We start from the raw sequence: 16,395 nt of genomic DNA on the forward strand, positions 1-16,395 counted from the left end.
TTTGATAGTGTCCCGAATAGTTTCTTCTAGAACAATCGCGGTATTATAAAATAATAATAGTCATAACTGGCGAGAATTTAATCTCATTGCAATAGGAAGTGCTATTCTTAATCTTCTTAATCACGTGCTGTATCTGTTCTACATGGTCTTGTTGTTATTCATCTTGGCCCGGTTGCTCTTAATGAGATAGTTTGATCAGTGATTAGTGGTAAGTTTCGTCTTCTTGTTTCTTAAAAATATAAATAACATTTGCTTTGATTTAAATTTTCCAGGCAGTCAATATACTTCCAAAGTAAGTTTCATGTAAAGCTACAAGTTACTTTTAATGTACAGTAAGTACATTGACGGAATTATTAGAGGTTGAAAAATGTCGTTAAATAGTGGTTAAGCTTTTGAACAACTGACGGCTAATGCTTCGGTCACGTCATGGTGACGCATGTAATTCATGGTGTTCGTATATTGTGTCGTCTTAAAAACAAAACAAAAAAAAAGATAACAAATAACCAATTCTTAACCATCTTAGTTTGGTTTTATTTGCATAATTAAAAAACAAATGCATAACAACAGTATATTCCACTTCAGAGAAGCATCCATGTTGAAGCTAACATATGTATGTCGAAATTAATACATGCATGTTATGACTAAAGAGAACAGAACGAGCACAGCGTCTATGACTCAACTCAACTAGGATTAATACAGCGCCGGCCCTCCCCATTGATCTGCAAGTGTTGTAGAGCATCAGCTTATACGACAAAAGCAGATACCCTGTATATCCTGCAAATGATCACCATAAGGGTCCAAATGTGAACATGGACCACCGTTCAAAATATGAACGCGAGACAGTGTTACAGTATATCGTTTCCACTTTCTCGTTGCACTATGTTCATACTGATATATTACTTCTTATAATACTTCCAGTAAGCTTAAGTGTGTTAATTTGTAACACGTAAGGATCCCACTACCACTGTCAAAAACTGGAAACTGTTTTTCCAGCATGATTATAACTTTAATAAATCATTGCCGAAAAGAAAACCAAACCTTGCAGGACTCTTATGAAAAATGGTTCAAATGATAAGAACAAACAACACTGTTTTAAGTGTAACAAATTCAAAGGGGCTAGACCGGGACTCGAACCCTGGATTTCAGATTGTTAAAATATCTCTAACCGACTGAGCTAACTATTGTGAGCCAACGGAAGTGACGTGGCGCAACTGTGCTATATTTAATCCAAAACGAAATTAAGGGAGGTTATTGTATATATATATAAACAAACACAGTCCAATGAGTTTAACGTCCTATCAACAGCTAAGTTCATTTAAGGACGTGCAGTCCAATGGGGCAGGTATTCTTAATAACTAAAAAAGGGACAGGGATCCTTAATAACGACCAAACACAGCTAATATGTATTCCTTATGTCAAAACTAATAAATCCATCGACCAAGCAATAATCTATCGCATATATTAAATAAATACTCTAAGCAAGTCTATATTCCCTGTGTAGCAGTTCTTAAAGCATGTTATTAACATACATCAATGTAATAAATGAACAATACATATTGATATCAGATTAAAAATGAATAAATAGATAACAGTATGCTACTTCATATAAAGTGATATGTGACACGTCCTGATAGTATGTAGAAAGAAGCACTTTGATGACGTAAGTATGACGTAACAGCGGTTAGAAACTTCTGAGATATGTTATAAACTTCAAGCACAGTCCTCTACGTTGAGACTTGAAAGCAAGCTTTGGTTTAGCAAATCAAGAGCATTACCCCTCGGTTTGAGATAATTCCATTACAACCTCATGTTCAGGGAATAGGTAGACTGTCTACAATCAACGAACTATCAGGTGTCGCCCTCAGCGTCTTAAAAGTCGACGCACTTCATCATGAGCAATTCATAGCGTCGAAAGAAACACGCGTCATACGTAAACAATATATTGGTCAAGAAAACGTGTTCCTCAAGAATCTCGTGTGTTTTATCACACCTGTAATTAAAGCACGTGTATCAAATCACCGTGTTGTCCTCACATACAGCGTCTCCTCCTCCTGACGGTGAACGTCCAAATCCTCGTCGTGTCGCTCTGAGAGCGGGATAGGCGAATCTGAATCACGGTCCTGTGCAGGTGCAACACTCACGCACGGGAATGCGTGCGAGAGGAAAAATCCAGTTCCGGACCCCAAAACTACTGACGTGTATATCCAGACGTTAAACGTCATCACAAATAACATCAAACAGTATCCAACGGCAACACGCAGCACATGGTATATTGTAACTATTACCTGGGTCTTCATGGAATCACTGCAGAACATTGACCTTTCCTTCCTGTTGGAAATAATTGTAATCATAGAGAGACACAAACATATTAATATTGTTCGATCATAGGATTGACGTAGGTGAAAACATGACGTACCTGTATTTGAATAAGTGTAAACATGATGTAGCTGTATTTGACTAGGTGTAAACATGATGTACCTGTATTTGACTAGGTGTAAACATGATGTACCTGTATTTGACTAAGTGCAAACATGATGTACCTGTATTTGATTAGGTGGAAACATGATGTGCCTGTATTTGACTAGATGGAAACATGACGTACCTGTATTTGAGTAGGTGTAAACATGACGTACCTGTATTTGACCAGGTGTAAACATGACGTATCTATATTTGACCAGGTGTAAACATGGCGTACATGTATTTGACTAGGTGTAAACATGATGTACTTGTATTTGACTAGGTGTAAACATGATTTACCTGTATTTGACTAGATGTAAAAATGACGTACCTGTATTTGACTAGGTGTAAACATGACGTACCTGTATTTGACCAGGTGTAAACATGACGTACCTGTATTTGACCAGGTGTAAATATGATGTACCTGTATTTGACCAGGTGTAAACATGACGTACTTGTATTTGACCAGGTGTAAACATGACGTACCTGTATTTGACTAGGTGTAAACATGGCGTACCTGTATTTGACCAGGTGTAAACATGACGTACCTGTATTTGACCAGGTGTATACATGACGTACCTGTATTTGACCAGGTGTAAACATGATGTACCTGTATTTGACCAGGTGTAAACATGACGTAACTGTATTTGACCAGGTGTAAATATGATGTACCTGTATTTGACCAGGTGTAAACATGACGTACATGTATTTGACCAGGTGTTAACATGACGTACCTGTATTTGACAAGGTGTTAACATGACGTACCTGTATTTGACCAGGTGTTAACATGACGTACCTGTATTTGACCAGGTGTTAACATGACGTACCTGTATTTGACCAGGTGTAAACATGGCGTACCTATATTTGACCAGGTGTAAACATGACGTACCTGTATTTGACCAGGTGTAAACATGACGTACCTGTATTTGACCAGGTGTAAACATGACGTACCTGTATTTGACGGATTTTTCGGCGCTGTTTTGCTCCAACGTGTACTTCATTAGAACGTGGATGTATTCAAGCAGAACGGACAGAACAACAGATACCACCATAGCACACACCAGACCTAGGTATATGCAAATATTTTGCGAAATTAAAGAAAAGAAATAAAACAAAGACCAATGGTTTATTATACTTTAGCTTTTACACGAACATATTTTTTTTCACAATGGATACACACGTATTTGTACGCACGTTATTGTATACTCTTGTATTCAATGATATAGTTTTAATCACCTATACATTTTACACTCAATTTTATCTCTTATAAATATCGGAAAAGATAAGGTTAATGTATTTTAACTTTGTTCTCAAAATGTTTACTTGGTTTAGCCTCAAACAAGACGACGGGTAAGACCCAAAATGGGAATAAAAACCAGATATATGTGTATACTTGTCACGAAATTTCATGATAAGAGATCAACGAAAACAAATTTTCTGAAATATAAATTATCTCTGATTAGTTTTTGCACAACATTGGGAGCAAAAGTGTATCTATAGATCTGTGGCCTCTCAACAGTCTGATAAAAGTTCTTACATAATAGAAGCGTTCGAGACGAACCACGCTAGCAACCGGTTTTAACATGCATACGTGGAGCTATAGTTGTAACACGATGAGAATCCACAGATTGGGAAAAGGTGTTATTTAGCAACTTATTCAGACTCTTACTTGGACTGTTAACGGTGTGTATGCACAATTTATCATCTTCCCTTTCTCCGAACAAAATGAAGATGGATTGTTATTGATATGACAGAACATCACTTTAGAATTGTCATTTTTTTTAAAAAGAAGACTTGTCATCTTTGTTTATCACTAAGAATTACAATATCGCCCAATTTGCCTTTTACGGGAAGGAATTGTAAAGCTATTAAAATTTCAAAACTCATTTTAGGATATTTGATGTGCATGTACCTGCCTATTTGCCTAAATGGAAGTTACGCGCCTGACCATCCGTTAAAAATGTTGAGGTATAATTTAGTTCTATTTTAATTAATTAAACAAAGACACGGAAATCACGAGAGAGGGAAAGAGTCTATTGTGTCTGGGGGGAAACGAGGTTATGACCCAAAATTCTGCTCCTGAGCGTGAAATTTCATTCCAAGGGATTCTATACATCAGTATGTATTAGCTTAAACATTACATAACAGGTTTGTATACCATTAACCTATGGAATTGAAGTCGGGACATGTCCTATACAGGGAGGTCGGGTGTCGCAGAGAAGAACGATGTCGCCTTTCACCAAGACGGTGCGAATGGGGTCATCATTGATGGTATTTCTATTATATCATAAAACACTTTTCAACGAAATTAACCATTTTGGCGAATGAATAGCTGCCTTATGTTCCCATCCACTGTCTTTTCTATCACGATACACCTCCATCTTGGTTAATTTATAAAATTTCGTCCCCCAATGAATGCCAAGTCAATTTGCCTATGAACCTCGTTCCCAAAGTGGTTATAAGTTAATAAACTCGTTTACTAAATTCAATGTTACATGAACGCCCGTGTTAGATCCTCTATTCAGTATACAGAGGATGTATTACCTATCGTGTATTTTGCTCAAACAAAACTGAAAAAATGGGATGTGGTTATATGATTTTGTCCGTAATAATTGTAAAAAAGATCCATGTAGCACAACCAATAAGTGTTTCTATGTGATGTTTTGATGACTAGTACGGTATGTACTCTGTCACCTTCATCAGACAAATGACCAGTGAAGCGTATGTACACAAATGTGTAAATTATGTACGAGTTGTCCACCCAAATCGATGTCGATTCGCTACGCTGTAAGCGTATGTTATATAAGCACCGAAATGACTCGATTCAGCTACGCTTTGTCCGTAATAATCTAGGATGTGACAATAAATACAAAATTTGTTGTATTCTAGTTTGATTTTTTGTGTGATTACTTTTACATCAAAATTGTCCAAATTTCTTCTTCCATCTAATTGTATATTTAGCCGCTTTCCAAGCCTATACAAATAAGAGAAGTCGACACACGTGAAGACGCATACCTACTAGTTCACATCTAACCATTTGTTTTAACCTAAAAGATGTTTCAGATTAATTCTAGCTCTTCTAACAGCTCGTTTTACTCAACGAGCCATACATGTATATTGTATTTAAAATATGTGGTATGTGTAGGACTTTATATGACGTGTGTATTAGAATGTGTATGACGTCATTATAAACGTAATGTGACGTATGTAATAATATATCTATGACGTCATCATAAACGTTATGTGACGTTTATAATGATATATGGAGGACGTCATTATAAACGTTTTGTAACGTATGTACTAATATATGTATAATGTAATATTCTGAAGTCATTGACGTATTCAATATGTATGACGGAGTTATGACGTTATGTGATGTATGTACTATTATATGTATGATGGAGTTATGACGTTATGTGATGTATGTACTATTATATGTATGACGGAGTTATGACGTTATGTGATGTCTGAACTATTATATGTATGACGTGTTATGAAGTTATGTGATGTATGTAGTGGTATTAAATATGTACCTGGAACTGTGCCAGTGTCCCAGATCTTCAGTATAACCGTCTCCCCGCTCGTATTGGTCGACATTGTCATCTGGGAAACAAAACAAAACAAAATAAAACTGGTACAAATCATACTTTAATGATTTCAGGAAACTTTACCGTAACATATAGCAATGGACGGGAGACACATGACTTGGAATTACAATCACCTGTCTGTTTAACTCAAATATTCCTATTTTGTCCAAAAGAAATTGACGTTTAATGTGAAGTTCATTAACTGGTTTGCTACATCTAATGACGTCACTGGTACTGCTCACCGTTTATTAATGGCGTTGTTTCTTCTTATAAAAAATTACAATCTCAAACACACATGCATGTACCTAAAAAAGGACAATACAGATTTGGCAGGATGTTATCTACATAATGCCACTCCACCAATGCAACGAACTCACCAATGGATTAAGGTCTAAATAAGAAGAATAAATAATATTTGACTTCCCTGTCGGCGAAATTTGGTTGGCAGTAAAAAAAAATTGGTTTGTTTTCGCAACTGAATCTCTTTGAATTAAAGATTGGTGAAGAGAAGCACGTACCTTCATTTTGGTTTCGTTGGTTGAGGATCTAATTCATGGCATCAAACGATATTAGCATCTGTAAATAAATAAACATTTGTGTTATAGATCCAAACGATGTTAACAGCTACTGTTAAATATGATGGCAATAACATATGTGTGATCTGTAAATCAACATTAACCTTAAACAGGGACGTATATACTGTCCCTACCTTAAATCACCACACGGTATCTACATATTATCACACCTGTAAATATATATCAACTTCTTGGCATTTAAAGGTATCAATATCTATATATTAAACACCAACGTTATATAGTTTAATGGTATCACCACTGAATTAAACATCACCGTCGTACAGTTTATTGGTATAAACACTGAATTAAACAGCAACGTCGTACAGTTTAATGGTATCAATACTGAATTAAACAGCAACGTCGTACAGTTTAATGGTATAAACACTGAATTAAACAGCAACGTCGTACAGTTTAATGGTATAAACACTGAATTAAACAGCAACGTCGTACAGTTTAATGGTATCAACACTGAATCAAACAGCAACGTCGTACAGTTTAATGGTATCAACACTGAATTTAACATCACCGTCATACAGTTTAATGGTATAAACACTGAATAAAAAACGTCAACGTCATACAGTTTAATGGTATCACCACTGAATTAAACATCACCTTAATATAGTTTAATGGTATAAACACTGAATTAAACATCAACGTAATACAGTTTAATGGTATAAACACTGAATTAAACATCACCGTCATACAGTTTAATGGTATAAACACTGAATAAAAAATGTCAACGTCATACAGTTTAATGGTATCAACACTTAATTAAACATCAACGGCGTACAGTTTAATGGTATAAACACTGAATTAAACATCGACGTCATACAGTTTAATGGTATAAACACTGAATTAAACATCAACGTAATACAGTGTAATGGTATAAACACTGAATTAAACATCAACGTCATACAGTTTAATGGTATCAACACTTAATTAAACATCAACGGCGTACAGTTTAATGGTATAAACACTGAATTAAACATCGACGTCATACAGTTTAATGGTATAAACACTTAATTAAACATCACCGTCCTACAGTTTAATGGTATAAACACTGAATTAAACATCAACGTCATACAGTTTAATGGTATTAACGTCATACAGTTTAATGGTATAAACACTGAATAAAAAACATCAACGTCATACAGTTTAATGGTATTATCACTGAATTAAACATCAACATCATTTAATTAAACGGTATCAACACTTAATTGAATCGTCATATTATATAGCACAATATATATAATGCAATGGATGACAGGTATATATTCAAGAATATAGGCAAGAATCCGAAATCAAGTGAATGTTAACAGTGCCCCCTTCATTACCTCCATATGAGTGACGGTGTGCGTGTGTATAAACTGAGGGTTGTTGTTAAGATGGTATACTTCCATAGGTTCATTGATAGTGCCATACAACTTAAATGTTACAGCATACACTCGTAATACCCAACGTGTTATACATCACCGTTAGCAGGTGGAATGGAGTACCACCGGTAAAGGAAACAGTCCACCGCCTTTGGGCAATAAACCTATACCTTAATTGTAGATAGGTGTTACCAACTGTGTTGTACGGGCAAGGTTACCTGTGTTAACATACTTTTCTATTATGTGCAGTGTTAAACACAGTTTTCTTTTTTTTGTTCAATAGCACAGTTATAACTGTTCTTTTCCATTAGTTTATGTTAATATCTACCTTACCTTTTTGTTAGTTCTACATTATATCTATATCATATTCAAGCCCTGCTCTTCCATTCCTTTCCAATCAGATACATATCAAAGTTTTGATACAAGATGCTACATATCTATAAGTCACATTTCCCAGACTTTATTTGTTCTTCAGACTACTTATCCAATGCGCCCAAATACTGTTCTCATACTTATCCTGTATTTATATTTTGACTAATTTCCAACAAGTAAAAATTCAATTTGTTGGAAGCTGTGCTCCTGATCCTGATAACAAGTATATTGTCAACATTCTGAAACACGTAAAACCGAATAAGACAGTTCAATGAAATGATAGTATTTTTTAGACTATGTCCAACATTTTATCAGTCTCACGAAACCTGTCTGAATTAAACTAACGTTCTATTTTGTAATCCGTAGCATGCCTAAAGGTTGTGTACGATGGTACCTGTCTAGTTCATGTTGCTAGGTTTAAACAGAATGTCTTAAAGGTGATTGAGGATTTTCGTTAGAAATGAAACACCATAGTGTTGAATTAAACATCTCCATTAGTAAATTGGTGTCCTTTGCAGTAATGAGGTCTGCATTCAGTGGCTTTTTTTATTTGTCTACACATTGAGTTTTCTCCCTCTTCGTTCTTTTTCCTCCTCGTTTATAGTAAGACACATCAGCCAAACACCTCCTATCACGACTGTAGTAAAGTAAGGAGACGGGTTTATTAAGTTGCTTTGAATTTGTTCTCCAATCTTTGTATCATGTTTTGAAAAAAAACATGTATTTCTCATAACAAGTAAATTGATGCATTTGGTTATATTCAAATTTCAACCGGTACTTCGCCCAAACTTTTTTTGTAAATACAAAGATCAAACGAATGTCTTTGTCTTAAAAATTAAGGAAGGGAAAAAGAATGTAATAGAAAATGCATTTAAGTAAAACTGAAAACCATAATAAGACGAAACCTTATTTAGGAGAAGTCACAACGCGTCTCGACCAACAACAGACAGTCAACGTTTTGCCGTTATTTGAAATGGTCTCTTTACTTACCCGGGAGTGACATAGATGTGTTGATGAAAGACCACAGTTTATACAGAATCTTATTATGTTAACAAATAAATATAATGGGTAATGTGATGAAATGGAAAAAAACACATGGCAAACTTATTGGGCAGGCCTAGATGTAAAGGTTTGGTTTGGTTTAGCATTTTTTAACGTCCTTTCAACAGTTATCGACATTTAAGGACGGCCTCTCCTGTGTGCAAGATGCATGCGTGTAGTGTATGCGTGTGTGTGTGTTTTCGGAGGCTGCGATATGTTCGTGTTTGTCTCCTTCTGATAGTGAAATATTGTTGCCGACTTTATAGTGCTATCTCACTGAAACGTACTGTTGAAGACACCCAGCAGGACACCCCACCCGGTCATATTATACTGACAACGGGCGAACCAGTCGTCCCACTCCTAAATTGCTGAGCGTTAAGCAGGAGTAGAAACTACCATTTTTACAGACTCTGGTATGTCTCGGCCAGGGGACAGAACCCAAAGCCTTCCTCACAGGGGTGAACGCTCACCTGAAGGTCAATAGTGAGGCATTGTCAAGGGAAACAAAAAAGTTGTTTAGAAAGAAGAGAAAAGATAAGATCCCAAATTCAGTCGCCTCTTACGATCATACAATGGGGGCAGCAGGTACCATTTTTACGCCCTACCTACAGAGATGTAAAGGTTACCAGCGGGTTAAACTAGGTTACACTGTATAACCATTGCCACAATTACGAATAATTTGTGAAATATCAGTATTCCTTAAAAATCACATGTTTCCACGTATTTTACAGAATCATAGTTGCTCAAAATTTGAATGCTTAAAACAGAAATAAAAATAAAAAAAAACAGCAGGGGGCGAACTCCAGACATTCAAAGTTTACACAGTCAATGTTGCCCTCTAAGAATAATGGCTTAAAAGCATCAAAATAATTGTCCAACCTATGGACTGAAAAACTCTACGATAAACTAGAAAGGGGAAGTCACTCTAAGATGACAGAAACAATCTGTATATGGAAGGGAGACTACTCCAAGTAAAATAAAGTCCAAGAGGAACTCTTCTCTGCAATCCTTACTGATGCAGTGGTACCCCATTACTAGGATAATAAACAGTTTTAGAAATATACATACCGTAGCAGTATGTTTACAACTTAGGTAGTCGCAGTCATCAGTTAAACATGTCATTGCCGGGTCAATGGCTTGCTTTTCTGCAAACATTATTTTAAGAAACAATATCATTTGACGAGTTTGACTTGTGACCTTCAACATGCTTTCACATTTAATTTTACATCGACATAATGTGTAAATAAAGTCATATTGACAGATGATAAGGAGCAATTTGACACGTGACCTTTGGTTACCTATATATTACAGTGAAGTGTGAAATGTATATTAATGTATTGATATATTATGTGTTCAGTGTTCATAAGAAGATATCATGTTTAAGATCAAATTTGTTTGTTTAAGGTTTAACATTCTCATAACAGCTTAAGTCATAAGAATACTGGTGTCTAGGGAAACACCACAGAGAAGAAGAAAATAGGAAAGCGAGAAAAGTAAAGTATATTGATCCATGATGTTGCAATTAGGGCAAGAAATCAATTTCAGTTTCTTCAATGTCCCCTTAGCAGACGACACTACAGACAGCCCTGATTCTGTTGGGGGCCAACATGAGTCGTCCTTTATGATAGCATGCAATGAGATACAGCAGGTTTTTCCTTTAACGAATTGGTTCAACCGTTGTCAGTATAATGTGACCAGGCGGAATGCTGTGCTGGGTGCCTTCAGCACGGTATTTCAATGAGATAGCACTATAAAGTCAGCATCAGATCCGCGCTATCACAGGGAGGTAGGCACACCAACATACCCTGTCTCTTGCATGCATACACGCAAGCACGCATACACTGCACATATGGAGGCACGTCCTTGAATGACCTGAGCTATTAACAGGACGTTAAACAAAATAAAACCAAATCAAAGCAGGTAGGTGGTCTTTTGACTCTTGGTAGTATAATTCTGAATACAGATTACTGGTTGCTAGCTGTGCCGCGATGTCATGATCTGCGTACGGCAAACTAACCAACACTGGTGTTTACATCATTTACCGAGTTGTTTTTTCAAGTTAGTTAAGATAAACAGCCACCTGGTTTCCAGGGTGTTAGAAACCTAGTACACAGTCACTTGACAAATTGTTCTTAAAACGTTTTGAAATTACACCACCATCCCCGTTGGTAAGTTTTAAGTTCTTCTAGATAAATATACCAGCAGACATCAGCTCATTGTATGGATACCAGACCGGTTTTATAATAGTTGAAAAGCAACGGAATTAACTCATTCACCCCTGAAGACACATTTGAACTCTTTTAATTCAAAGGTTGGAATAGTTCATTATGAAACTTTAGGGGTGAATGAGTTACTATAAATACCATCTTAGAATAGCGTATTAAGTTAAGACTGAGGACGAATCCTTGCATACAGGTCTCATTTTGAAACCTACTTTCAATCAGTAAATCTCCGTTTGCCCGAAGTGTTTCCAGTAATGTGTGTCTAGTTTACATATTCTGAGAAGAAGTTATACATTTCTAACTGGTACAGCAAACAGTTTAAGTACAAATAGTTCAAACATATTTAAATGGAAAACGTACAGTATCTACGTATACGCTGCATTCTACCTGGTAATGTAAAACTTGAACATCGCACAGATAGTGATGACATATGGTAACAACATAAAATAGGAATGTGACTAATACACAGCATTGCCAGTGGCTACATCACAATAGTACATGCGATACGAAGAGTATAAACATTGCTCTCATGAAATACACTTCCGTGATTTGATTTTCAGGGATATTTTACTATTTAAAAATATAAAGCATTTTCCCCACTATCAAGTCGTTAGGATCTTTCAATGAATAATAATGATAGAAAAATATGTTTTGAAAAAAAGTTCACAAATAACCACTGTATCATTAAAAAGTGTTTGCCGATAAAAACTGTCTACGATTCATCAAATTTGAAGTGATAAGAGGTGGTTCCTTTCTAACAGTTAAATGTAATAGAATTTTCACATAAGTCTATAACATTTGAAGGTTCTTCTGCTTTTTTGAAAACACAAAAAGGTAAAATTCAGATGCATGGTTATTTATTTCTTTAGGTAGTTATATATATTTCTGCGCATCTATCAATTTATTAGCCTAATTATATATTCCTGAACCTAGTTATGTATTATTTAGCCTAGTGATACATTCTTAGATCTAGATATATAATCCTAAGTCTAGTTTAATATTCCTTACCATAGCTAAATATTTGAAAGACTAGTTATCTATTTTTGAACCTAGCCATGTATTTTTCAGCCTAGTGATATATTATTGGACTAGATGTATATTCTTAAGTCTAGTTATGTATTCCTAATCCCAGTTATAGAATCCTAAGTCTAGTTATGTATTCCTAATCCCAGTTATAGAATCCGAAGTATAGTTATCTATTCCTAATCCCAGTTATAGAATCCGAAGTCTAGTTATCTATTCCTAATCCCAGTTATAGAATCCTAAGTCTAGTTATATATTCCTAATCCCAGTTATAGAATCCGAAGTCTAGTTATCTATTCCTAATCCCAGTTATAGAGTCCTTAGTCTAGTTATATATTCATGAGCTTAGTTACATGTATGTATTCTTCAGACTAGTGATACATTCTTGGGCCTAAATATATACACACAAGTCTTATATATTTCTTACCTTAGTTATAGTTTCTAAGACTAACTAAGTTTTTCTGAGTCTAAGTGTGTATCTCGGAGTCAAATTATGTATTTCTAAATCTAGATATTTCTTGCGAATAGCTATATATTCCTTAGTCTAGCTGTCAATCGCCATACTACCCACGTCTATCAGGGGATATAAATCCTAATTCAGATTTCAAATATACGATTTATAAACGTTCACCAGCACAACACCAATTTGTGTGGAATTCATTGTATTTCTTCCTTTGTTTGATGAAATTGACTTTATCCATACATTTCTGTGGAAAAGAAATATCAATATATTTTTATGTTAATGATAAGCGGATTTACTGTGTTTGCATCATCACATATGCCAGTGTTCGGTCACGTGAGATTCGAATACAAGTATATATCAATATTGTTAGTATCATTACGGAGTCGTTACCTACAGATGTTGCTGTGTTAAGCTGTAATCGTATTTCAAATCACGTGACTTACATTAGTTCTACTTGGATTTCATGAGCGGTAAATTGCCTGTTGCTGCGCCATATACAAACATGTATTTTATGAATATATTTTTTATGTACATATTGAACATTAAATGCAATAAAATATATATACACCTTGTGTACACTGTGATTGATCTAATAAACAAAAACGCATCACTCAAAACTATCATTTCCGAAATTATTAAAAAAATATGTTTAAAAAAAGATTAAGTTGGTGTATCAACGTAGATCAAAGGGAAGCGTGTTTTTCCTGTTCAGACTACTTGAAAAAAACCCATTAAATACCTTGATATCGTACTTTACCCTCGAGTAACTTGCTGTAAGTCATACAAATTGTGACAGACCAGCCGACCTACAATAATGTCATACCGGGTCAAATAATGAGAAAAATTTGAAGGTTTCAAGACATCATTAATAACACTCAGACACATGACAATGTTACTAGAGGCAAAGTTATGTCACGCAAATATATGTATATATATATATGACTGAGTGGACACGTCTTTTACATTACTTCCATATATGTCAAAAAAAATAAAAAAAAATAAAAATGTTTGTTTGTTTTTGTTTTTGTTTTATTTAGTTTGAATAGATATGCCAGAAAGACGTTAAGTTCATGTAATAAAAGTATTTCGTTACAATACAGCTTTATTTTTTTGACAATTTTATAAGAATGAAAATTGTAAAAAAAACTGTCCTCTAAGGAAAGTTTTTCGGGAAGTGAAAATGTAGGTCATATATATTGTGTTTAATAAATGTATGAAGTTAAATATAACATTTACTTATTCCGACAGCAAAAAACAGTACACGTGTCCTGGTCTAAATACATGTAACATGCTTTATTGATGAAAAACCGACCATTCCCCGTTGACACATAATTGTATACAATATTGTTATATATTAAACAGTACTATATAATACTTCTTTTAGACGCTTAACTTTATACAGGGTTATTATAGATATGTTACATTGTATGCAGGGTTTTGTCAGATGTAATACTGTATAAAGCGTTATTGTTAATATAATATTGTTTAAAGGGTTATTGTTAATGTAATACTGTATGAAGGGTTATTGTTAATGTAATATTGTTGAAAGGGTTATTGTTAATGTAATACTGTATGAAGGGTTATTGTTAATGTAATACCGTATAAAGAGTTATTGTTAATATAATACTGTATACAGGGTTATTGCTGATGTACTACTATATAAAGGGTTATTGTTAATATAATACTGTATACAGGGTTATTGCTGATGTACTACTATATAAAGGGTTATTGCTGATGTAATACTGTATAAACGGTTATTGTTAATGTAATACTGTATACAGGGTTATTTCTGATGTAATACTATTTACTGGGATATTATCCTCAAGTAATATTATAAACCATACAATCTCGAAATTATTAAGTGAACATCAGATTATATGTATTTTCCATACAATAATACAGTGAAGTAATTAAATTGGTTTGGTTGTCGCCGCGGTACGTTTCACTTCAATTTGTTACATAATACTAACCTTAAATTACCAAAATCACAAATATTAATAACCTGAAAAAAGGTAACCCAGCCACCTTCATTCTCTCAGTTGAAAAATCCAGTCACCTTCGTTGTCGGTAGATAATCCGGGCATCTTTACTCTCAGTAGATAATCCAACCAGCTTTATTCTCATTAGATACTCCAGCCACCTTTACTCTCAGTAGACAATTCAGCCATCTGTATTCTCATTAGAAAATCCAGTCACCTTCGTTGTCAGTAGATAATACAGCCATTTTTATTCTCAGTAGATAATCCAGCCACCTTCGTTCTCAGTAGATAGTCTAGTCACCTTCGTTTTCAGTAGATAATCCAGACATTTTTATTCTCAGTAAATAATCCAGCCACCTTTATCCTCATTATATACTCCAGCCACCTTCGTTATCAGTAGATCATCCGGGCTTCTTTATTATCAGTAGATAATCAAACCACCTTTATTATCGGTAGATAATCCAACCACCTTCGTTCTTAGTAGATATCCTATCCCCTTTCTATGCCAGTAGATAATCCAGCCACCCTCGTTCTCAGAAGATTACATCATTGAAAACTCTCTCAAAGTAGATATCCCAGCAACTGTTGTGCTTTTATATTTATTCACTTTCTTCCAATTCACTTGAAGTTAATAATCCAGCGCCAGCTTTATTTTAATGAGATAAACCACCCCCTGTGTTCTAAGTAGATAATTCAGCCACCATTGGCACAAACAAACGTTACTCGATACCTAGTGCAATTTCGTGAAACAAAAAGGCACACTGTAACCCCCTAAAAGATAGCTTTGATAGCGGGACAACGAATCAACGTGTTTGGGTAGTTTTACAGGGTGAACCAAGTACACACTCTTTCAATGAACTTTCTTGTTGTATTTCTTTAGATACAATATTCAAGTGTCCCACACAGTGAATTATTCATCCGGAAAAACTGGTACATAGGATAACCAAATATTTGGCTTAGAATTTTACTGAGCATTTGTCAAATATTTGTCTATACTTGCTCCACGACGGCCGATGTGTACTTACAGTGATAACAATTGTTTATATCAACAATCGCATTATCAGATACCATTATCACCCACAAGCAAAACAAAAGTAATTAAAACAATTGTAATACCTTAAAGCGACACGTTACCTTATTGCCCGAGTTTCCGTAACCATGTATTCAGATCGCTGACAGACGTCTCCTTTGTGGGGATATTATCTACAGGCTAAGACTTGACAGCTGTGGTTCGAGTGTCACAAGGCCTGGCGAGGTAGAAAAAATAACATTAAAATCCGGTATCGCCAACCTGTGTCGCCTA

The 16,395-nt window shown here is 35.0% G+C and overlaps 1 protein-coding gene across 6 annotated transcripts in view; it reads right to left on the minus strand.

Moving 5' to 3' along the window:
* Window positions 1–516: 516 nt before the first annotated feature.
* LOC110453126 overlaps window positions 517–16,395 on the minus strand; it is a 32,297-nt gene continuing 16,418 nt past the window's right edge. For 2 of the 6 annotated variants that reach the window (XM_021501963.1, XM_021501964.1), the window contains exons 2-6: window positions 16,227–16,339; window positions 6,563–6,620; window positions 5,991–6,060; window positions 3,409–3,523; window positions 517–2,328 (exon numbers count right to left, since the gene is read on the minus strand). In XM_021501963.1, coding sequence (XP_021357638.1) covers window positions 2,016–2,328; window positions 3,409–3,523; window positions 5,991–6,060; window positions 6,563–6,568 — 504 coding nt within the window. In that variant the 5' untranslated portion in view covers window positions 6,569–6,620; window positions 16,227–16,339 and the 3' untranslated portion in view covers window positions 517–2,015. Of the gene's footprint in view, window positions 2,329–3,408; window positions 3,524–5,990; window positions 6,061–6,562; window positions 6,621–15,115; window positions 15,887–16,208; window positions 16,340–16,395 lie in introns of those variants that run through there. The other 4 variants (XM_021501965.1, XM_021501967.1, XM_021501966.1 and 1 more) reach the window with 4 other exon arrangements.

This window comes from Mizuhopecten yessoensis, unplaced genomic scaffold, assembly GCF_002113885.1.
Source record: "Mizuhopecten yessoensis strain PY_sf001 unplaced genomic scaffold, ASM211388v2 scaffold7111, whole genome shotgun sequence".
Lineage (NCBI taxonomy): Eukaryota > Metazoa > Mollusca > Bivalvia > Pectinida > Pectinidae > Mizuhopecten > Mizuhopecten yessoensis.